The sequence below is a fragment of the Montipora foliosa genome, chromosome 6 (assembly GCF_036669935.1).
Source record: "Montipora foliosa isolate CH-2021 chromosome 6, ASM3666993v2, whole genome shotgun sequence".
Lineage (NCBI taxonomy): Eukaryota > Metazoa > Cnidaria > Anthozoa > Scleractinia > Acroporidae > Montipora > Montipora foliosa.
Window position 1 is genome coordinate 71,153,681 of NC_090874.1, and position 21,269 is coordinate 71,174,949.

Genomic DNA, 21,269 nt, shown 5'->3' on the forward strand with positions numbered 1-21,269 from the left:
CTTATTCAAGACTTTGATTTTTATGGAGCCTTTTTTTGCAAATACGACATCTTCGAAGACTAAAACGCATAGAAAAGGTGCAAAGTTGCAACAACAATAGTTAAATGCACATGCGTTTCATAGTTTATCATTTGGTACATTCTATGCCGTTTTCTTCGCAACACCGATGTGAAATGACCAACGTTGCATTTAATTGTTTGGGGGACGTGTCTTAACACTATGCGATGAATTTCGGCAGGTTCAGTCTGGCTTAATTTCCACGGCTTTCGTATCAGTTAAATTCCTGCATAGTTGCTGGACAAAAATACACCCTAATGAACAATCTAGAATGGCCGCGAAATGACTGCAGTAACTGTCTTTAAATTCTTGCTTAGGTTAACGTTTACTCCGTTTTATTCTCGTTTTTGTAGTTGGTGGGATGTTATGACACACCTTGTTTGGACGCTTTTGGGAATTACAGAACTGGATCCTTTCAACGCCAATGAATCATCATCCGACGTGCTGGCAAAAATTCTGTACGCAATATTTATTATAGGCGCCCTGGTTCTTCTCGTTAATATGATGATTGCCGTTCTCTCTCACACGTACGAGCGAGTTCAGGTAAAGCTCACAAATTCAGAGATACTCCAAATAATAAAAAAATCTAATATTTTTGTGGAGCAGCGATGGTGCAGTGGTGAGATCGCTTGTCTCTTCCTATTATGACCAGTGTGGCCTGGGTTGAATTTTCCCCTCTCGACGAAAACAAACATTTGATTTAATTTGATTTGATTCAACCTTTCATTTCTGTCCCTCATCAGTGCTCTAGATCTAAATCCTTTGACACTTGAATAAAGTTGGTCAGTACAGTATTATTATTAATTATTGTTGGCAAATATAGAGCGTAGCCCATTACAGTAATATTCGCTATCCTTTTAGCAAAAAGCCTATTGAATTTTCGTTTAGTGCTTTGTTCTTGGTGTCAGTGCCTTTTTCATCGCGTTTAACTTCGAATCCTTAATTTGGCCATAAGAAGCCTCCTTTGTGGTGCTGTAGCTTATCCAAACTGGGTTTCAAGGAAAGCCACCAAAATGGCGAAACGGAAGCGCTGGTAGTGGTAGCTTCGTGGTTAATGTCCGATGGGAAAGTTACGGTGAAGTGTTACGTTACTTGCAGCTTTTATAAGCACAGCAGACACTTAAATAAGATTTCTTTTTTTTTTTTTAAAGAAATTTCTATTAATAGCCGAAACAGCATCGACTCAAAAATGTTTGTATTGCAGAAAAACTCGTTGAGAGCATGGTCATTCAAGAGAGCGGTAACAATCCGAACGTACAGGGATTATCATCCCATTCCTGTACCCTTAAACCTGTTGTCACAGCTTTTCTTGACGTTGCGTCGTCGAAAGTCAAACCCTTACAGTGACTTAGCAGAGGCTGGCATCGAGACAAGGGTGAGTTACAATTGTACCTTTTTTTTTTTCAAACAAAGTACCCTTCAAATTCTGAGGTGCATGAAAACGTTTCCCTCCATTTCATGTCTTTTAATCCCCTATTGCTTCTAAATCGTTGGTTTGGACCATACCCGTAACGAAGACCAACAGTGGTCCCTCCTCCCACCTCACCCATCACTATGTGATTCCTTAGAAAGAGCCAGAAGTCTAGCCATGTCTCAGCATTGTTTTAGGAAGAGGAAAAGCCGCAATAAGAGGATTTTCTTTGTGTAAAATAATTTAGACAAGAGCTAGGAAGTTAAGAATGCTTCATCCAGCCACCATATGTTCAAAGGTCGGATAACTTTATCCGCTTTACACCGCGCACCGGTGGCTCGGTTGGTTGAGCACCAGGCTGTCACGCGGGAGATCGTGAGTTCAACTCCGGCCGGACCAGTTCTGAGGAGAGAGTGCTGCCTTTGTAACGACATCTGGTAATAGTTAGACTCTCTAGTCTTCTCGGATAAGGGTAATAAACCGTATGCTCAGTCTCACAACCCTTCAATGTTCATAATCCTGTGGGACGTAAAAGGAACCACACACTATTCGTAAAGAGTAGGGCATGAAGTTTCCCGTGATATATCATGGTTGGGAGGGTAAATGCTTGGGGATACTATAGCTACATCAAGCTACTCTAAAATCCGAGGGTAAATAAACATATGTGATGTATGATATGATAACTCACTAAAGCTTCTGTCTGAGCAGAGATTTCATCATTTGCCCACATAACCACGACGCGAACTCTAAGTAAACCGAGCGTATATGAAAAACCTTGGCTAATGGGTAAAGTGAAGTCTCTTTTTAGCGGAACTCCGGTGGCCCAAAAGGCGTCTAGGCGGATACTCATAGCAACCTTCCTCATGGTAATTATGGCCAGCGATATTGCTGGTGGGCGTGTACGCACGACGACGACCCCGACGACGACGAAATTGGCCGATAATTAATTTTTTTTTAGGTCTCCAAATAAATCTGATGAAGGCTGGTATTGGCCAGCAGAAATATCGTTGAAGAAGAAAAATTTCGAGTTGTCTTATCAGTCGTGCAGTAATCTGCTTGACTTTCGTAAATACTTTCGAATCAATTTTGACTGATCACGATCTTCTCTCATTCAAAGCTGTGCTCAAATTATCGTCCACGGTTTTTGCAACGTTTTTAAAACCTCAACTTCAGTGATATTCTAACAATCATCACCACCATCATCAATACTTGTGCCCAAACGGCCATACGCTAGCTAGTTTACAGCGTACATCTTGATATTAAACATCCGTGTTATGGTCAATTGACTCCAGTCAAAAAAGGTATCCGCTTACCAGTATCATGCGCGCTCAAGTTTAGAGCTAATCGAGGTCAGCTGTTTTTTTTTTTAAGTTGACCGCTGACCAGTTACTGGGTTTCGATTGGATCGAAGGCTCAAGCCAGGTTTACTTAGTAAGAACAAGACGCTCCATAAAAGCGTACACTGGGTTGCCTGTGGTACGTGTTACACAAAAACAGAAGGCACTGAATTGGGTTATGAATTCCCGTTAATATTTTCAAGTAGGGGATCATTAAAGACCACGAGGATCACCCACATGTGGCTCCAGCAGAGGCCCTTTGGCTCACACGTTCACACCTTTAATTATTTTGTAATATTCTATCCCATTTTGAGGTCTTTTATTGTTTTAAGCTTTGGTGATAAATTCTCTTTAAAGATAACAAAACACGCTCGTTTCTTCTCAAATAAAGGAAAAACAAAAATAACACAGTTTTTATATAAAGCTCTGAATCGAATTCTCATCGAAAGAGTAATGACAATCGATCGTAAAAAGACAAAGATTTCTGCACTCTCTGACTTTTATGTTTTGTCAAAAGGAAAAAAATGATCACGTGCTAGGCAACCATAAAGGTGCACGTGATCACCTTGTGTCAACTGAATGAATTATGGAAAAGCATGTTAATCGTTCGTCGTTTTCCGAAGTAAAACAACGTCTTTGGTTTTTTAATTTTGTTGTAGGCAATTTTGTTGTATGGTTGCCAAAATTTAACTGAATATTTAGATTTCATCTGTCGGTTCAAGAAGCCTTCTTTGTCGGGTTCCTGAGGACGTATCTATTTTAACTTCAGGGTGAACTATTTACACAATCACGAGGTTGAGCGGCCATGTAATTGAAAATCTGAACATCCATGGAATACAAAAACAGACTTGCGAATTATTGCAAATCACAGTGCTGACAAGCACAAAAGCAGAAGAAATGGTTAATTAATAAATATGAAGTTTGTTACTATCTGAATGTTTTTGGGTTAGAGTAAAGGGATATATTGTCACGCAAATGATGTAATTTCATGACACTCAGAATTCGCAAAAAGCGTGAGTTTCATGTAAACAATCTTTGCACTAGTCGTAGCAATAAAATGGATTAAGCAGGAAATTAAAGAAATATTGTTGGCGCCCCAAATAAATTTCATCTTACACTACAATGACAAAATCATTTGTCAGAGAAATAAAATTCCTGTCTTCTCGCGTATCACATTTCAACGCACGTATGCAAATTTTAACTCATTTTCACCGCGTTCCGATTCCCTCGAAATTTTTCTTCTTTCAAATACATTGTATTAACAAAAATATTATTTCTCGTCAAGTGTTGCATCTTTTATGTTCAAATAACGGCTAAAAATAAAGATTTTTTCACGATCTATCCGTAGATATTTTTAAATTTAATATTCTCTGTCAAAATTTGCACAACAGTCAAATCACAAAAGTAGCAACGCACGTAACAAATTTAGTCGCATTTACCTCTTCGTCGAATTCTCACGCTTAACACGGGATTTTTTAGTTCTTGTGAAAATCTTTCTATATTCGTTAGCAATCATCCTTTCAAGTTTCACAGAAATCGACCGGTCCGCGAATATTTTACGAGTTTTTCTCAATGGGATGTCAAAAGGCCAAGTGGATGTTATACATAATAGGGCAAGTTCGGCCGATCAAGTTGCGCGTGTGACCCGTTATGAATATTTTTTCACAAAATGTTCCCGAATCGTCAAGTATCACCACAGAAGACTAGAACATCATTCTAAAAGCTTATTCTACGCAAAAAGGAGGTTCTGGAGGTAATTTTGAGAGTGGAAATCAAGTTTACGGCTGACAAGAATAACAAGGTATAGTTGTATCTAATTAAGTTAACACAACAGAAAGGCGCTTGCCATAAAAAGTATCCAGTTAAGCTCGTACATTACACAACAATATTTTTGAAACAAACAACCTATTTGCTATTACAGGCAATTGAAAAAACCCTCCCTATTTCATTACGTGGGTGAAGACAAGAAACTCAATCGTATCAAATTACACTCCGTGTCAAAAACGCAACTAAATAAATTTCCCACCAGTGATCAGCATCAAACCGGTGTCTGACATTTGCAGACTGCAGACTGCCTACAAATAGCACTGATAAACATTATTTAAGTCTAAGGACCCGTTTTAAAACGGTTAGCTTTCAATAATTGTGATTTAGCAAACAAATACAAATAAGCCAGACAACAGAGATCACAGATCCAAGTTTTTCAATTCCTTCTTTGTCTCTGTTAAACCCATAAGTTATTACTAGTGAGTTTTCCATTTGATTTCAGCGTTGTACAAAACACCACACTTGTACAATATTTAGTCTACAGTTCACTTTGATTACGGCTCGACGGGCGACAGATTGTTATCGAAGTCCATTACTCGTCGCTTTTAAGATCCCAGATATTTTTTCACCGCCTGTATTGTTTATCCAATTTACGTTCCATTCTTTAGCTCCATAAGGGTACATTTTGTTTAAAGATCCTCCAAAACGCCATTTGCGTTTCAATCTTCGACGCCATTGCAGGTTAATGATATATCCTACTGTGTCAAACCAGAGAAATCTACGCCTTTCTACTACCCCCTGAAATCCTACCAAAATACGCGCGAAAGACTTTATGCACAAAGACACCACTTAGCAAAGGAGTGATAGGAGAGACCTTTCCCGACACAGAAAAAAAATACAAATAATAAGAATACCATACCATACTGGCAACCCAGTAATAAATAACCCGGTAGCTATGCTTTTACACTTGCCTAAATCTATTTAGTATATACTCGACCCTTGGTTATTGTATTTCTAGCTTTCTGATTGGTTAGCCAAATCCCTGTTATCAGGCAGCGAATAACTATGGAGAGCAGTGCGCCAAGCGTTAGAAAAACAATTCGGACGAAGTTAAAGTTTTGTTCGGCAAAATGGCTGAAAAGAACGGGTTTGGAGAAGCGCCTCCCTCGAAAATATAGCCTCCCACGCAGACGTCCTTAGGGTTTTGTCACGCATTTCCTCGGAGGAAATGCGCAACGAAACCCACGTCTGCGTGGGAGGCTAAAATACGGCAACTTTTGGAAAATGCCGTCCCAGAAGCTACAATAAAAGCCACAAAGTCCGGTAGAAACATATTCAAAGGTACAAAATTGTGTAGTTCAAAAGCTTGAAATTCTCCGGTGTTTCAGCTTAATAACATAAGCAAAGAAAAACTTGGTCGTGAGGTATTTCCTAAAACAATTATTTTATTCGTGCTTATTGAGTATGAGGTGATTATTTTTATTTTGTTATATACCTGGACTTTCAACGAGCACTGTGATTGTTGATTCTTGGTCACGTGCGCCTGATCAAATTTAAGTGTATCCCGATCGGGATACAATTCCGCAGTTGTTACACACGCCGGATGTTTTGCTGCGATTGTTGAGGGGAATATCTAAACATATAACAAAGCAAAAGGTCGAGACAGGAGAAAGCAAATCGTTATCTTTTAGAAAGTTACGACATTTTTTAATTTCCAAGACATGTTTCGCTTAGTTGTTATATAGTCCTAACGATATATCAAATATTCTGTAACTGACGATGACGTTTGTAACATCGAAAGATGTCTTGGAAATTAAAAAATGTCGTAACTTTCTTTAAGATATAACAAAGCACTTACTGTATGGTCCCTCGAGAAACTAGTTAGTTTCGTTTTCCCTCGAGTCCTGATGTTTCCCTCGACTTCGTCTCGGGAAACATCAGTACTTTCAGTACTTTCGAGAAAACAAAACTAATTGTTTCCCTCGGGACCATACATTAAGTGTATTATATAGTTATTACCTCGTATGCAATGCACACTCAATATGGAATACTTGTTAAATATTACTGATACTCTGGATGGCGTCTTATTCACTGAATAAAGTTATACGACCTTTGAACAACAAGGGCCAAGATTTAAACTTTTTTGTCAATTCTGACAATCTTGCTCCGGATAAAATCGCTTGTTCATTCAATATCATTTTGCTATTTTTAATTGCACTGCTGAAGTGATCCACTAATTGTTCGTAGATGGAAGCTCTAGATGGTATGATTGAAAAGTTGACGGACATCTATTTCGCAAAGTATGGACTTGCCTTTCCGTTGTCAGGTGAGAAGCTCCATAAAATGTTTCCTATTTCATCAAGTTGTTGTGCAAAGACTTTATTGCAAACAACAAGTTCGTGTGACGTAACTGCGATGTTTATGCGCCCAGAAGCTCCGGGGTTGAAGCCTCGCTCTCACCATTAGCTGAAATTGTTCTGGTTAGCCCTAACCGTTGGTTAATCAAAAGGTATCAAAACCTATAGGTTTCCATGGTATCTTACGCTGGTTAGCGTTAACCATGCTTCGAGCAACCCGGACTTAGCCGAGAAATCCCTGCTTACTCTGGACTAGTCTACTTTGCAGGCGTCTTTCGGAGTGTCACGCAACTTTACGCAACGATGGGCGTTGCGTGACATCCAGAAAGACGGCTACGAAGCAGACTAATTCTCGACCCGCTCGTCTTTAAATGACCAACTGGTCTGCGTTCCGCTAGAAGGGGTTTTTCAAATCGTTTTGTTTCTCTGTACAGTGTTTCATTTGCCCTAAAAAGTGCTTAAATGGGCTGTGTCATGAAATTGAGTTAAATTGGAGACACGAAGCAATGTGTAAGAGAGCCACTTGTTTTTCCTTGTAGATGAGAATAAAATCAATAGCATGCTGGCTGAAACTGATCGAAACCGGGAGATGTGCAACCAAATTGTTAGAAGAGTATTTCCAGATCCTACTAGAACTGACGGGCTACGTCACCCTGTTGGCCCGATGGTAAGTACGCCTATTTGATACTTTTTCTACGTGGAGTTGGTTGCTGCCATTAACTGAGTTTGGAGATGATTTGTTCCTTGAGGAAGCAGTGCGAGCCCTGATTTTTCTTCGAGTCCTGGTAGTCCCTGGTTCAACTCCTCAGCTGTAATTGTAAATAGCCAACTGGGTTGCCTCCCGCCAAATAGGAATCTTAACAGTTGTTGTTAAATGTTCTGTTCTGTCGTGATTGTGTTTCATTGACCCTGAAAAGCCCCTATGAGGAGCGGTCAGTTAAGTATGCAAGCATGTACCCGAAGCAGCGATCAGCAAATCTCAGCAACTTAAGAAATCCGAGGCAAAGACCCGAAAGTTTTCTTTCTTAGTTGCTTCTTCCAATTCAGGTCGCGAGCTCCGGCCTGAGTAAACGTGTAAACGTGTAAACGTATCATCCAATCTCCTCTAGTTTTTCGTTAACATTCCAGGTTTCACATCCATTTGGCAAGAGAATTTCTACACGGAAATGGAAGAACACATTCGCACATATTGAATAGCGTGAACAGGATAGAAGAGCCGCGAAATGCATACGATAGTCCTAAGTTATCATCACTTAACACCATGCACTATTAGTATTTATAAAATAATTACAACAGTACGCGCATTCGCATTGGTCAATAGTTGTGTTTAGATGAGAGTATGGAAACACCGCTGTGACACGAATTTTGTGTTTCCATAGCCTCATCTAAACACTCGGAGGAGTTGGTAGAATTCTCTACAGTTAATATGCAAACCGTCGGGTTTGCATAACTGTCTCGAATTCTCCCAATTTCCCCCTTCCCCCCCCCCCCCCCCCCCCCCTTTGACGCTATTTAATTTTCAAGAAGATTATGTTGAAAGGCACGTTACATATCTATCATGTCCTCTCTAGGCCTGGAAGAGTGCTGGAATTCACATCGAAGATTACATGTTAGCTTACGTAGGGCCACAATTGTGCAACAGTTGCAACATTTCACGAAAACGCGAATTCCATGGGGCAAGATACAAACTACCGTTTACTAGAGAATTGCCTAAATTTGAGGTATGTGTTTTGGTTTCTGATTTTGTTGACGATAATGATAATGATGAGAATTTTTTGGTCAATCGTTTCGAGCGGTTACTTCTTTTGTTGAGGGTTGTGAAACAGATTCTGAGTGAATCGGAGTTTAACCATTTCTTCCTGAGAGTGGGGCTTACAGATTTTACTCTGCGAATATACTTGTTAACAGGGGCCTCTTTAGCTGTGAATGGGTTAAAAAATAACTTGAAGACCAATTGGCCTATGTACGTTTGGCCTTTCCTGCGGTGCGGATCCTGTTGATTAATAGGGTCTTGACAGAACCTCAAATAATAATAATAATAATAACAATAATAATAATAATAATAATAATAATAATAAGGGACAGGACTTCCCTAGACCTGACAGTTATAGATATTTTACAAGTGGATGTACATAGAAATTTTCCATATTTTGGTCTACAAACAGTTGTTTACATTTCCTTTGTTGAAAACCATCAGACCACGAAGAAGTCTTTTTTTTTTTAAACTATAGTATTGCTGAATTTTTATTTAATTTTTAATTTGAGAATGGTAAACTAATAATAATAATAATAATAATAATAATAATAATAATGCTTTATTTACATAACGCTATTTCCCTTTAGCCCAAATAGCGCTTTACAATAATTACAATCCAAAATAAGGAAAGTTGCAAGTAGCAGTAGGATGGATTTTTACAATTTTCAGGTAAAAACTATATTAAAACTATTTTAAGATATTGAAACTATATTTCCAGGTAAAAGATTGTATTACATGCTAATCTAAGTTATAAATGAACATTTTTTAAAAAGGTATGTTTTCGTATAGGTCTTAAAACTTGGTAACGAGCTACTCTGTCTGATAATGTCGGGGAGAGAGTCCATAAACTGGTTGCTGCAAAAGAGAAACACCTATGGCCATAACTTACTAGCTTGAGAGGTGGTATGTTTAGTAAGTTTTTAGAGGAAGATCCCAGATTCCTAGTTGGTGCATAGGGCTCTAATAGTTCAGTAATGTAACTAGGAGCCTGGCCATTAAGAATAGACCTTCCGTGGATTCCAAGACAGTTATGCGTGGTCTCAAAGGTTGTATTCAGTGTGCGGGCGATAATCTGAATTCAACATTTTACTGTCGCGCCAATTAGTTTACCAGTTTCAGCACTTGGACTCCTTCAATTTGACTACTGTCTACTTTGTTGTTATGTGGTCTCATCGATCAGTAATCCATTCAGAAGATTACGCCAAGCCGAACACAAGTGACCAATACTTGACCTTGCCTGTTCTTATCGTTCAGGTCATTGTCCAGGAAGGTGGACTAAAGAGAGATCTACTTGTTGGTGTGGTGGGACCGACCCATGATGTACACAGAGTACCCGGTGAAATACGTCACACCGTCGGATATCACGCATGTAATGGAAACATAATTCACTGGGATGCTTCTGATAAGCAGAACTTCATCGAAGGTGAGGTTGTCATCTCATTAGTGTAGGTAATCACATGATTTTGAGGGCAATTTAGAGTCTTAGTCAAATTACAAACAAAAAATACTGAAAAATTGTATATTTCAAATTGCACGAGAAAAGTCATGTGATTACTTCTTGCTAATATACATGAAAAAATAGGTTGGCAGCGGAGGAGTAGGGGGCCATGCGGCCCATTGGTTAGAGCGATTGTCTTCAGAACTTGACAAATAAGGTTCAAGACCCGTTTCGACCACTAGTTGAATTTGATCCTAGTAGTCCCTGGTTCAACGTCTCGGCTGCACTTGTGTTAATAGCCAACTGACCTGCTTCTGTTTAGTTGGGATTCTTGAATTGTTGTTTTGGTCTGTTTTGTGTCGTTGGCCCTGAAAAGCCCCCTTTTCAGAGTTCGTCCCGGTTTTAATTCGCCGATATCTACCTCGCTTTCGGGGAATAATTGTTAATTATCATTGTTACTACTGACATTGATGAGCAAGGGAGTAACCTTTTGCTTTCACCTTTTTCGAAAAAGTGGTATGCGGGTAGGTAGCCATTGTCCACTCAAAGCTGCGTGTATACGACTGACCGTTTAAGGTTCCTGCACTGTAATGATAATTAATGACTATTAATAACGATCGCGGCAAACGTGTGAGAAGAGTCTGAGAATGGGTCATTCCAAGTGAAAGAAAAAGTTGATTGTGATGACGTTAATGGAGAAAATGATGCTGATAGAGATTATAAATGATGATAGGGCTGACGCTTAAGATGAATTTGTGTACAGGCTTAAATATTGCCCTTTTAGCGTTTGGTTGTCTTTAAGCTTTGCAACCTTTCAGATGTGATGTTGAATTAGCAACATAAAATGCTATCGGCTACATGTTTCAATACTCAGCAACATCCCCTTACCTCATGGCTGTATCTGCTTGTAGTCTTGTACGCCATCATAAAAGCCTTGTGAGACATCACTGCCAGTTCGGCAACGTTATGCTGGAGCAAGAGAATACGAAAGACCACAACCTTACGACGAGAGCTCCGTCCCCTTTTCTTAATTGCGATTATAGTAATCACTGATCCCAACGAAATGAAAGAAGGATATTGAACAATCTCTGTACAGTAGAAAAATGAATATATTTTCTTCTCTTTTAGGTTCCGTCGTATACCGTGGTGATTTGATTGGATGTCGGGCTGACTTCGACAAAGCAAAAGATGGCAAAATTCCAATTTTGTTTTCCCTCAATGGCCAGACAGTCGCTCAAGTGTTCCTCAAATTTGATTCTGATAGATCGCAACTTTTTCCTTTTGTTGGAATGAGACATCAGGGAATACGGGTTTTAGCAAAGGTTAGTATCATATGATCAATGATCTTCGCACTTATCTCGACCATTTAAAAAGCAATTGTCTCTTATGGACACCTGATAAATTTAAGTGTCTTCAGCGTGATTCGAACCCATGAACATAAATAAATTGATTACATTGATATCGCGCAAATGCCCCTTACAGAATTCAATTTTTTACAACATGTACAATGATTAAAGGCAAAATTAAGATTTCAGATTTAATATCTTCTGGATAGTAATTCAGATAACAATGATTCCTAATAATCAATAATAACATTAATAATATTAATAATCAATAAGACTACTTCCAAAGTAAAAACTTAAGAAGCTTCTCTAAAATGGAATGTTTTAAGGTACCTCTTGAATTTAAGGAGACCCGATATAGATCTAAGATATCAGATATACAGTCAGTATATCTAAGATCAAGTTTTACATATTCATTTCTGTTCAATGTAAGAAAATTCTATAATGATATAAGGGTAGACAAAAGCTGTTGTTGTTGTTCTTGTCATTGGAAGCAAATACTCTATACGTTCATTATTAGGTAGCCAATGCACTTCTACGAATAAGGGGGGTCACCGTGACGTGACAAAATCTAGGCGTGTTAAAAACTATTCTGATGGCAGCATTCTGACGTTCAGCTAACTGAGATCTGGGAATACCAAAGAAAAGTCCGTTACAGTAGTCAAGTTTAGTGGGTATGAACGCGTGTATTAGAGCTTTATTGGTGTCGAGGTGCCGAATATTATAAAGGTGGTAGAAGGCTGCCTTGCACGTCCTGGTGATGTGGGAACTCTAAAAAATTGCACTTAAACCGCTTGCCAAGGTTTTTGATCGGGTCCTTGCTATCCGAAATTCTGGAGGTACCGATGGAGAGGCAGTCTATGCGGACTTTTTCAAGATGCTGTCTCGTTCCAATTAAGAGGAACTCAGTCTTGTCGTCGTTCAGTTTGAATTTAAGCTAGTTTATATTGTATCATCCACTGACGTACATCCTCAAGGCAGACTTCCATGGCATTATGGGCGATGTATTGAAAACTGAGAGTATTAGGTTTAAAGGTCAGATAGAGTTGGGTATCGTCAGCGAAACAGTGGGCATTCGTTACTGAGTTGAGAGTTAATAATGGTATAGTTGACTGTATAGATCGAGGCAGGACCCCTGTGGGACACCGAAGTGTAAGTTGAACTTGTCATAGAGTTTGTTTTTGACAAGGAATACGCTGAGATCTGTCTGATTAGTAGGAGTTGAACCAGGCCAAAGCAGAACCGGTTATTCAAATTTAGAGTGCAGTCGAAGGAGTAAGATGGTATGATCAACAGTATCGAAAGCAAGAGTAAAATCCAAGAAAACCAGTAAAGTCACGTTCATCAGGATGTCATTAGGACTGTTTCAGTGCAGTGGGCTTCGCGATATGCAGATCGCAATTTAGGAACTCGGAAGAGACCGCACGTGATGAAATGGTCCATAGCTTGCTTGGCGACAACTTTTCCGAAGTAAAGGGTCGATTATTTAGAGAACGGAAGTTCTTAAATGTTAAGTCTTAAGCTTAGGTTTTATTAGTACTTGCTTCCAAGCATCAGTAAAGTGTCCATGCTTGAGAGGGAGGTTAATCATGACAGTTAAGGCAGGGAGAAGTTCACAATTTGAGTCACAACATAGTCTGTGGAGACAGAATGATTCGAAGTTGGTGAGTAAGATCTCAGGGCAGAACGTTGTCTCTATCGATGGGATGGGACAGGACAGGTAACATAGTCTGTGGAGACAGATTCGAAGTTGGTGAGTAAGATCTCAGGGCAGAACGTTGTCTCTATCGATGGGATGGGACAGGTAATAGGTCAATGGTTGTCCAGTTCAGCGCCAAAATCCAAAATTTTATTGAAGCCATGACCTCTGCAATGCCCATGCAGTGCTCTTTCATTCATCTAGTCCTTTCGCGGGAACACATGAACAAAATATTGACCTTCTCCCAACTGATTGGATTCATAGCTCAGTTGTACCGGCATCCAAAAGGTGATGGGTTCGAATCCCGTTGAAGCCACTCTGCATTTCTCACTGCAGATGTTTTTAGATTGAGTGCGAGACGGGATCACTTCTCCCTTTCATCTATAACCCACACTTCAAATATATGCATTCATTTTATTCACTATGGCAACCAGTTGTCCGCTGCTACGAAAAAGCTTCTTATACTTCATTTGCCCTATTTGCTTTAGATGTGCCCGGGTGACCTGAAAGAACAAGAAAAAAGAGGGTCCTGGGACAACGACGATGAAGCCTTCACATCGCTGTTCAGCGAAACTAAGCAAAATATGATTCTTTACCAAACTTTCGAATCAGTAGAAGAGGTCAAGGAATCTAGTGATCTTCTCCTGCAATACATGCAAGAAAAAATCGACAAGATAACACAAGAAGTGAAGAAACAGAAAGAAAACACAACGAAGATAGAAAGCACTTTCCAAGTGCAAAATCAAAAGATAGAAGACCTGAGGAATACTTTGAATGAGGTTTTAAACATTTTGAAAGATGAAAAAGGAGGAGGTGTAATGGAGCCTTCCTGAAGCTTTTGTACTGACTAGATAAAGAATGCGTTCGATTGACCGTATTCCGGAATAGGAATACATGGAATACAAGTTGGAAATCCTTCGTTTGTGCTGAGATTCACATAAAAATTGTCAAATATTTGCTAAAATGCTATTTTAAAAATATTTTTATCATCCTTGCAGCTTCGAAGTGCGCCAAACATACAGTTTTAATCATCACTCCACGTATTCTTATTCCGGAATAGGGTCAATCGAACGCGCCCTAAATTGTATTCACTACTTGCACAATTCCATAATACACCTCTATTACCCCCCCCCCCCCCCAAAAAAAAAAACTTTTGCATAACCATTGTTTGAAATTCTCCTGGGACATGAAAATGTCCCAAGAGAAGTTGAAAACAATGCCTATGCAGATTTTTGGGGGGTAAAAGAGCAAGTAGCGAATTAAATGAAAGGTATTATAATTGAACCACTGGGAACTCGGAAAAATCCGGGGGAAGGGGCTCAGATCCAACGCTCGGATTAACAGTAAGATCAATTCTGTTTCACTAAACGCCGACTCAGCCACAAAATACGGCCTTAAAGTACGGTTTGATAGCACGCGTGACTATTTGTCACTCACGCACGTTTATTGATAGCCCAAGAACTGTGAGACACTTGAACCGTATCCCACGGGCCCGTTGGAATCAAGCCAGTCAAGATAATGCAGAGTTTTGCCATTGTCTTGTGCCGTCTTATGAACTTTATGTCAATTTATGTGATATCTTCTGGATGCCACGAAAGCGTTGAAGAGTAATTGAGCAGAGGTAAACGTAGATCGCAATGGCAGCCTGTAGCTCGAACCCGTTTGTCCTGATGATGTCCGAAGTGTTGTACACAACGGTGCACGCGTGCAGCGAATAATGATGCAAAAATTTTATTTTTAAATGACTTCCTCAGTTGGCCTTTCCTGTATGATTCTGTGAAAAAAATCTGACTTACAGAAGCAATTACCGTGCGTAAATCAATTTTGTGAATTAAAGAAAACGGGTAATGCAATGGAATTTCAGGTAGAACATAAAAAGGAAGACCGCAAACAAAACACGTCACAACACTTGAAAAAAATGGTTAGGATTTTTAGCTGTAATGCCAATATTGCTTCCGTTATTAACTCACAATTAAAACGCTAACTGAACCACAAAGTACGGCCAGTTTGCAATTTCTCCCCGGCGAGGCGTTTACAAAACGGTAGTAAAACAAATCTGTGCCGTAGAAATTATTCCCTGAACGGATTCTGTACGTAAATCAATCATATAAGAACATGTTTGGCAGGCATACCAGGGAGCAGATTTCAAATTCATTGACGCAGAGATTCCAACCTCTGGACCCACTAGCCTCCCCCCCCCCCCCCTCCAACATGAACCCGTCCAATCCCTCTCCCCACTAAAAAAAACCCACCCACCTACCCGTCCCCTGTAACCCAGCAGCTCCTTCAGAATAAAACAAAAATCGCCCGCAATTCTGTATCTTGAAAGGGAAATTTGCGGGAAAACGGGGCACTTATGTCCCGAAATGTTAGTTATTAAACGGAGATTCAATCAAACAATCGCTTATGTATGGCCGTGACAACATAAGAAGATAAAGCAATAGAGGATACTACATGGCCGCGCGGAGCTACGAAATGCTAAATCATTTCACGAAAGGCATCGAAAGGCGCGTTTTATATGTAACCATAGCAACATTGATCTTTTCACGTGTGAAGATATGTTTTCGCGTGAAATCTCATTTGGTATTTCATTGGTGTTTATATAATAAAGCCAATTTCTCAACGTGTGTTTGAAACTCAGAGATTAAGAAATGCATTAAGAAAAGATGAGACGAGTTAAAAAATATCAAAATTCTTTTAACTTGAGGCAACAATAGAAAAAAGTCTTCAAAAGGTGCCAAGTCGTTTTTATCTGGGGCATTTGATGACCCTTTCGTGAGACCGGGAGATTCGTTCCGTATCAGGGAGACTCCCTGATAATCCTGGAGAATTGGCAGAAGTGCGATGATTTAGCTTACGCCAACTGTAGCTACTTAAATAAACGCATACAATTACAAGAGAAAGACTTGGCTAGTGCTACTAACAGCCATTGACAGTGACTTTGAACTAGACCGTTAGATGGGCCTCTGTCCAAAACTGTGGTCAGCCAGGATGAGGTCTGATTAGTCTTTATCAGAAAAGAGCCAAAACGTGTCTGTGAACATCGTGAGAGGAAGTTAAAACTACCTTTTCCCGTTTTATGGTTCAGGATCTATACCCGACTGATTTTGAACGACTCTTTTCCGGTCTCCCAATCATGTCGTCATTTCGTAACTTGCTCGGTATGCGTGACGGCTTCATTTATGTGATCTCTTCTGGATGCCACGAACGCGTTGAAGAGTAATTGAGAGGAGGCAAAAGTAGATCGCAATGGTGTCCGAAGGGTTGCACACAACGATGCACGCGTGCAGAGCATCATGATGAAAAGATTTTATTTTTAGATAACCGTTAAACGTGCGAATTGGTTGGGGTATCCATAGTTAAACTTTATGCAATAAAACAGTGCGCTTTTTTTCTATCTTCCACTAAAAACACGATACGTCCATTGGGCTGTTGCGCGGATGACAAATTAACTCAAACATTATCATACTTGTTAATGTAAATGATACTGCAGATTCAACAGTAACCCTCGAGGCCTGTTTAGTAATAAGCTTGCACCAAACACAAATGCGTACTTGCAAAAGCCATGCGAAGTGACTTTATGCTTCAGGTTTGTCTATCACTGTTTCCATGCCGAACGGCCAACTTTATAACGGTCAATTTCTGAAGTCCATGATCTTATCAGGAAACCTCCCCAGTTGGCCTTTCCTGTAGGATTCTGTGAAAAAAAACTCTGAGAACAGGAGGAATTACAGTGGGTAAATGGAATTTCAGGTAGAGCATAAAAAGGAAGCCCTCAAACAAAGCACGTCACAAAACTTGCATAAATTGTTAGGATTTTTAGCAGCAAGACCAATATTGTTTCCGTTCTTAACTAACAAAACGGTAACTGAACCACAAAGTACGGCCAGTTGGCAATTTCTTCCCGGCGAGGCGTTTAAAAAACCGGTATTAAAACAAATCTGTGCCGTGGAAATTATTACCTGGACGGATTCTGTACGCTTGCATCAGCGTAAGTGAGTATTTTGCAAAAAAATGGAACGCACTAGTAACAGAAAGTATCTAGTGGTCTGTATATGTCGTTACTCGTTAGTGACAATGTTATTGGTTACTCGAAGTACGCAGCCTTGTTCATTTTAGGCAATGTGAACGCTACGCTGTTTCCTCTAGACAACACAGTTTTAAGGTAAACCAGTCACATAAGAAAATGTTTGGCAGACATACCAGGATCCAGATTTCAAATTCATCAACGCAGAGTTCTCAACCTATGGAGATCTAAATGAAATGAATGAATGAACCCCAAACGAATAACTGATATTTTGACAACAAAGGGCTATATCAATGTCTTTAGTTATAAGGTGTAACTGAATATACGCTCTTTTAGTCACGCTATAAACGGTAAAGGCATCTCTGACTTTTAATCAGCGACAAGCTGATCAAAGATGCAGTTTTCTACATGAGTAACTTGTTACTCGAACACTTGATGGGCCTGCGTCGCTTTTGCAGCGGGAATAATAGAAATGTCTTTTCTGACCTTTTAGATTTTATATCATTTCAAACCGGCTACAAAACTGGCTCAAATGGATGAGAAAGGTTTGGTTGTTTTCCTTTTTAAGGACACTTCTTTCCTAGCCGAGTTAATTCAGTTAGCTTTCACAAGACAATAATTTGGCTCGTTTGACCGAGTCAAAACCTGGCCGTGTAAGACTGGGAAGAGCTCCTTGTTGCGCACACTTGAAAGTTGGAACCAGTAGAGTTCGCGTACGGTTCTGTGCGTTTTGCCAAAAATGAAAGAAATTTGCAGTAGTGTAGCAGCTCTCGTAAGCTGCTAATGTTTGGTATTGTAAGAAGCTTTCATTGTTAGTAAGTCTAAGTCCTTGTTTCAATTGTTTAGTCTTTTGTTTTTTGGCTAGGGTAGCGAGCCAATCACATTATACGTTACGAGAGCTGCTACATGACCCGAAATTTGTCTAATTTCTGCTCATTTCTTGCTCATTATCTACAGATGTCGAGCAACCTCTCCGTTTCACGTTCACGGACTCAATACTAAAGCCCCGTCCACACGTGCTTTTTTTTATGTGGCAATTTTATATGGCAAATACATTTGATAGCGTAGATAGCACAACAAATAAAATAATTTTTTGACAATAGACCATTTTCGAAAAATCAAATATTCAGCTTGATAGTGAGGCAGTGAGGACAAAGACGAGACTTTTGTTTGTCACATAAAAGCTGATAAGTCACATTTTCAGAAAATACATTTGTCAAATAAATTTGGCCAAATTGCCTCGTCTACACGAGCAAATAAAAATTGTCACAAAAAATTGCTCGTGTACGTAGACGGGGCTTTTAAAAAGACTTAAAAGTCTTTTTAATGGGATCATTATGTGGCAAAAAGTTGGCTTGACCCTTAAGCCTTTTGCTGTTCTCGGCAACTTTTTGGGAACTTCTTATGTTTAATTTGGAGCAACTTTTATATTTGGGCCCAGAGCCTTCAAGCAATTGCGGGGCATAATTTTCAGAAATTTTTCGTGAAAAGTAGGGAAGAAGTGAAGAACGTGTTTTGTATTTGTTTATCCCGAATAATTTGGGCCGAAACTAGATTGGGCGATTACTGAATTCCCCCCGAGTCGCGACAGTAAACAATTGAGCCAGCAATCCCCCAGTCCATCAGATAATCTCAATCAAACCACGACTTACAGGTAAGTCTCGTTTAATTTTACAATTCTACCTCGCATTTGTATACAATTGGAGGTCACGTGAGACTTTAAAAGGTCAAAGCCACAGAAAACTCAGGCATAAAATAAATAAATAAATAAATAAAGGAACACTACATAACATGTATTTAACGATGAAGTGATATATGAAATCGATCATATATATGAACTGCGGATATGAAATCAAGTGAAGCTATGATTCTCGCAGTTATGAACGCAATTTTTGCAATTGCGTAAAGAAGCCTGACAAATTCAGCAAGATAAGGACGAACAATTTCAGCGTTTTCAAAAAGCCATGCCAAAGGATCCTGGTGGACAGACCCTAACCCTAACCTGCAAAGATATAGATAGAGCGTGGGACATTCTAGACATAGAGTTTGCGATCAAAAGAAAGCTTATGGACGAACTCCTGGCCAAGATAAACAGCCACGGGCTTGTAAAAGATGATAAAAAGAGTCTGACTCGGTATGCGACAACGACATCTGTATTTGTGAACGGTATGTAGGACAGTGGATGTCCAGTTCAAGACGCCTCATTTCATCGTTGATTCATTCCTCACGGGAACATTGGAACCCACAAATGACCAGCTCTCAACGTCGGTGGCTTCATAGCCCAGTTGGTTAGATCGTCGCACCGGTATCGCGAGGTCACGAGTTCAAACCCCGTTGAAGTCCTGAATTTTTCAGGCTTCTTTACGCAATTGCAAAAATTGCGTTCATAACTGCGAGGATCATAGCTTCACTTGATTTCATATCCGCAGTTCATATATATGATCCATTTCATATATCATTTCATTGTTGATTCATTCCTCAAGGGAACATTAGAACCCACAAATCACCAGCTCTCAACGTCAAAGACCTCATATCTCAGTTGGTTAGAGCGTCGCAACGGTATCACGAGGTCACGGGTTCAAACCCTGTTAAAGTGCTGAATTTTTCAGGCTTCTTTACGCAATTGCAAAAATTAGTTCATAACTGCGAGAATTGTAGCTTCACTTAAAAACGTGTAGTTGTAATAGGCCTCCTACATGACAGTAGTAAGTACTGCAGCAATAGCTGATATCGATATATGATAAAATTTTCATCATTGGCAATCCATACATAGGTATAATTTGAACGTGCACTGGCTCAAAAAATATAAGCTATTTCAGATTAAAATTTCTATCTCCCAGAATTGTTGCAGCAAAGCTGTTCCCAGTTAGAACAGGGCGATCATAGAATTTGGCAAAAGTAGAATCAGAACACCATCCAGCAGTGTTCATTATCACCTGAATAGCAACATTTAATGGTTTAGCTGCTGAGGTCGAGGCACCCCTAGTGCTGTGGGGTTTGAAAACCATAGTATCAATTCCCGCATCCTTCATGGATATATTGTGTCCCTTGAAGCTGGTCCATGAGATTCAGAATCGCGAACAAGCAACTGCTTTGTCTCTTTCCTGAGAGGAGCTGTTCTTTTAAGACAAGCTGAAAGTAGCTCCACAATACAAGGGGTAACTATGAAAAATATTGGGTAGTAAATGTCTGTTCCGGTCCCCTTTGGCAGTTATTTGTTTTAAAACAGAAGACATGGGAAACACATACTTTCCAGGTAGGGTAATCATTGCTTCCAAGGACAAGGACTATTAAGTCTGAACTCCCTGTGCAGACAATAGTGCCATAAGCATGACCAGTTTCAGGGTAAGCTGTTTCAGTGACATATCATCAATGGCTGGAAATGTCGTAAGGTGGTTAACGTTTTTCTCCCAATCAACAGAAAGCCGCGCGAAATCAGCCACCGCAATTTTTTTTTTTCTCAAAAAGTATTTAAAGTTGGAGGGAAAGCAATACATACTTACCTTTTCAGCGATTTTAAAGCTTGAAATTCCATCCAGTGAACCAAAAACCCTTTTCTTTATCCTTTCCGATGTATTTAGTGTTATGTTTCGGCTGAAAAATTTAAATAAAGTCGCTCGGTGACCAAAACAAAATTTTGCCTTCGCAGGGAAGTGAAATGCCTTTCATGTAGGCGCAATAAACGCCACCACACAAGATTTTCAGGGAAACTGGGGCCATATGTCACCGGAAAACACGCCAAATTTTAAATTGATCGATGGAAATGGTGGCGTTCTACGAATCCTACAAGAATGATTTTAAAGCACTATTTGGGGGGCCCAAGTGTCAAAGAAGCGTAGGAGGGCTAGCTTTTGATTAAACGGTTCAGTCATAACCCTTGACACCAGGGAGTGGTCACCCACTTGTAATACAACGTGACAGTGCACTTCGGACAGTTGCAACCGCACTATATCTCACACGTTTAGATTGTAGAGTAAGGAAATTAAGGACTTGCTGCCGCTTGGGATTGACTTGGCTAATGTTACAATCAGAGCAGTACTTTAACCAGGCTGTAATATATGTACAGTACTGTTTGCG

The 21,269-nt window shown here is 39.7% G+C and overlaps 2 protein-coding genes across 6 annotated transcripts in view; both read left to right on the forward strand.

The window, feature by feature from the left end:
* The window catches only part of LOC138008323 (uncharacterized), a 34,933-nt gene extending 19,613 nt beyond the window's left edge, over positions 1-15,320 (forward strand). For 2 of the 4 annotated variants that reach the window (XM_068855626.1, XM_068855627.1), the window contains exons 12-19: positions 411-600; positions 1,262-1,432; positions 6,820-6,898; positions 7,469-7,596; positions 8,501-8,650; positions 9,940-10,108; positions 11,252-11,445; positions 13,654-15,320. In XM_068855626.1, the coding sequence (XP_068711727.1) occupies positions 411-600; positions 1,262-1,432; positions 6,820-6,898; positions 7,469-7,596; positions 8,501-8,650; positions 9,940-10,108; positions 11,252-11,445; positions 13,654-13,998 (1,426 nt within the window). In that variant the 3' untranslated portion in view covers positions 13,999-15,320. The remainder of the gene's footprint in view (positions 1-410; positions 601-1,261; positions 1,433-6,819; positions 6,899-7,468; positions 7,597-8,500; positions 8,651-9,939; positions 10,109-11,251; positions 11,446-13,653) is intronic. The other 2 variants (XM_068855625.1, XM_068855628.1) reach the window with 2 other exon arrangements.
* Positions 15,321-17,028: 1,708 nt separating this feature from the next.
* Positions 17,029-21,269, forward strand: part of LOC138008324 (short transient receptor potential channel 2-like) — a 59,340-nt gene continuing 55,099 nt past the window's right edge. The window contains exons 1-2 of one of the 2 annotated variants that reach the window (XM_068855630.1): positions 17,029-17,156; positions 17,686-17,737. In XM_068855630.1, coding sequence (XP_068711731.1) covers positions 17,725-17,737 — 13 coding nt within the window. In that variant the 5' untranslated portion in view covers positions 17,029-17,156; positions 17,686-17,724. Of the gene's footprint in view, positions 17,161-17,685; positions 17,738-21,269 lie in introns of both variants that reach the window. The other variant, XM_068855629.1, reaches the window with a different exon arrangement.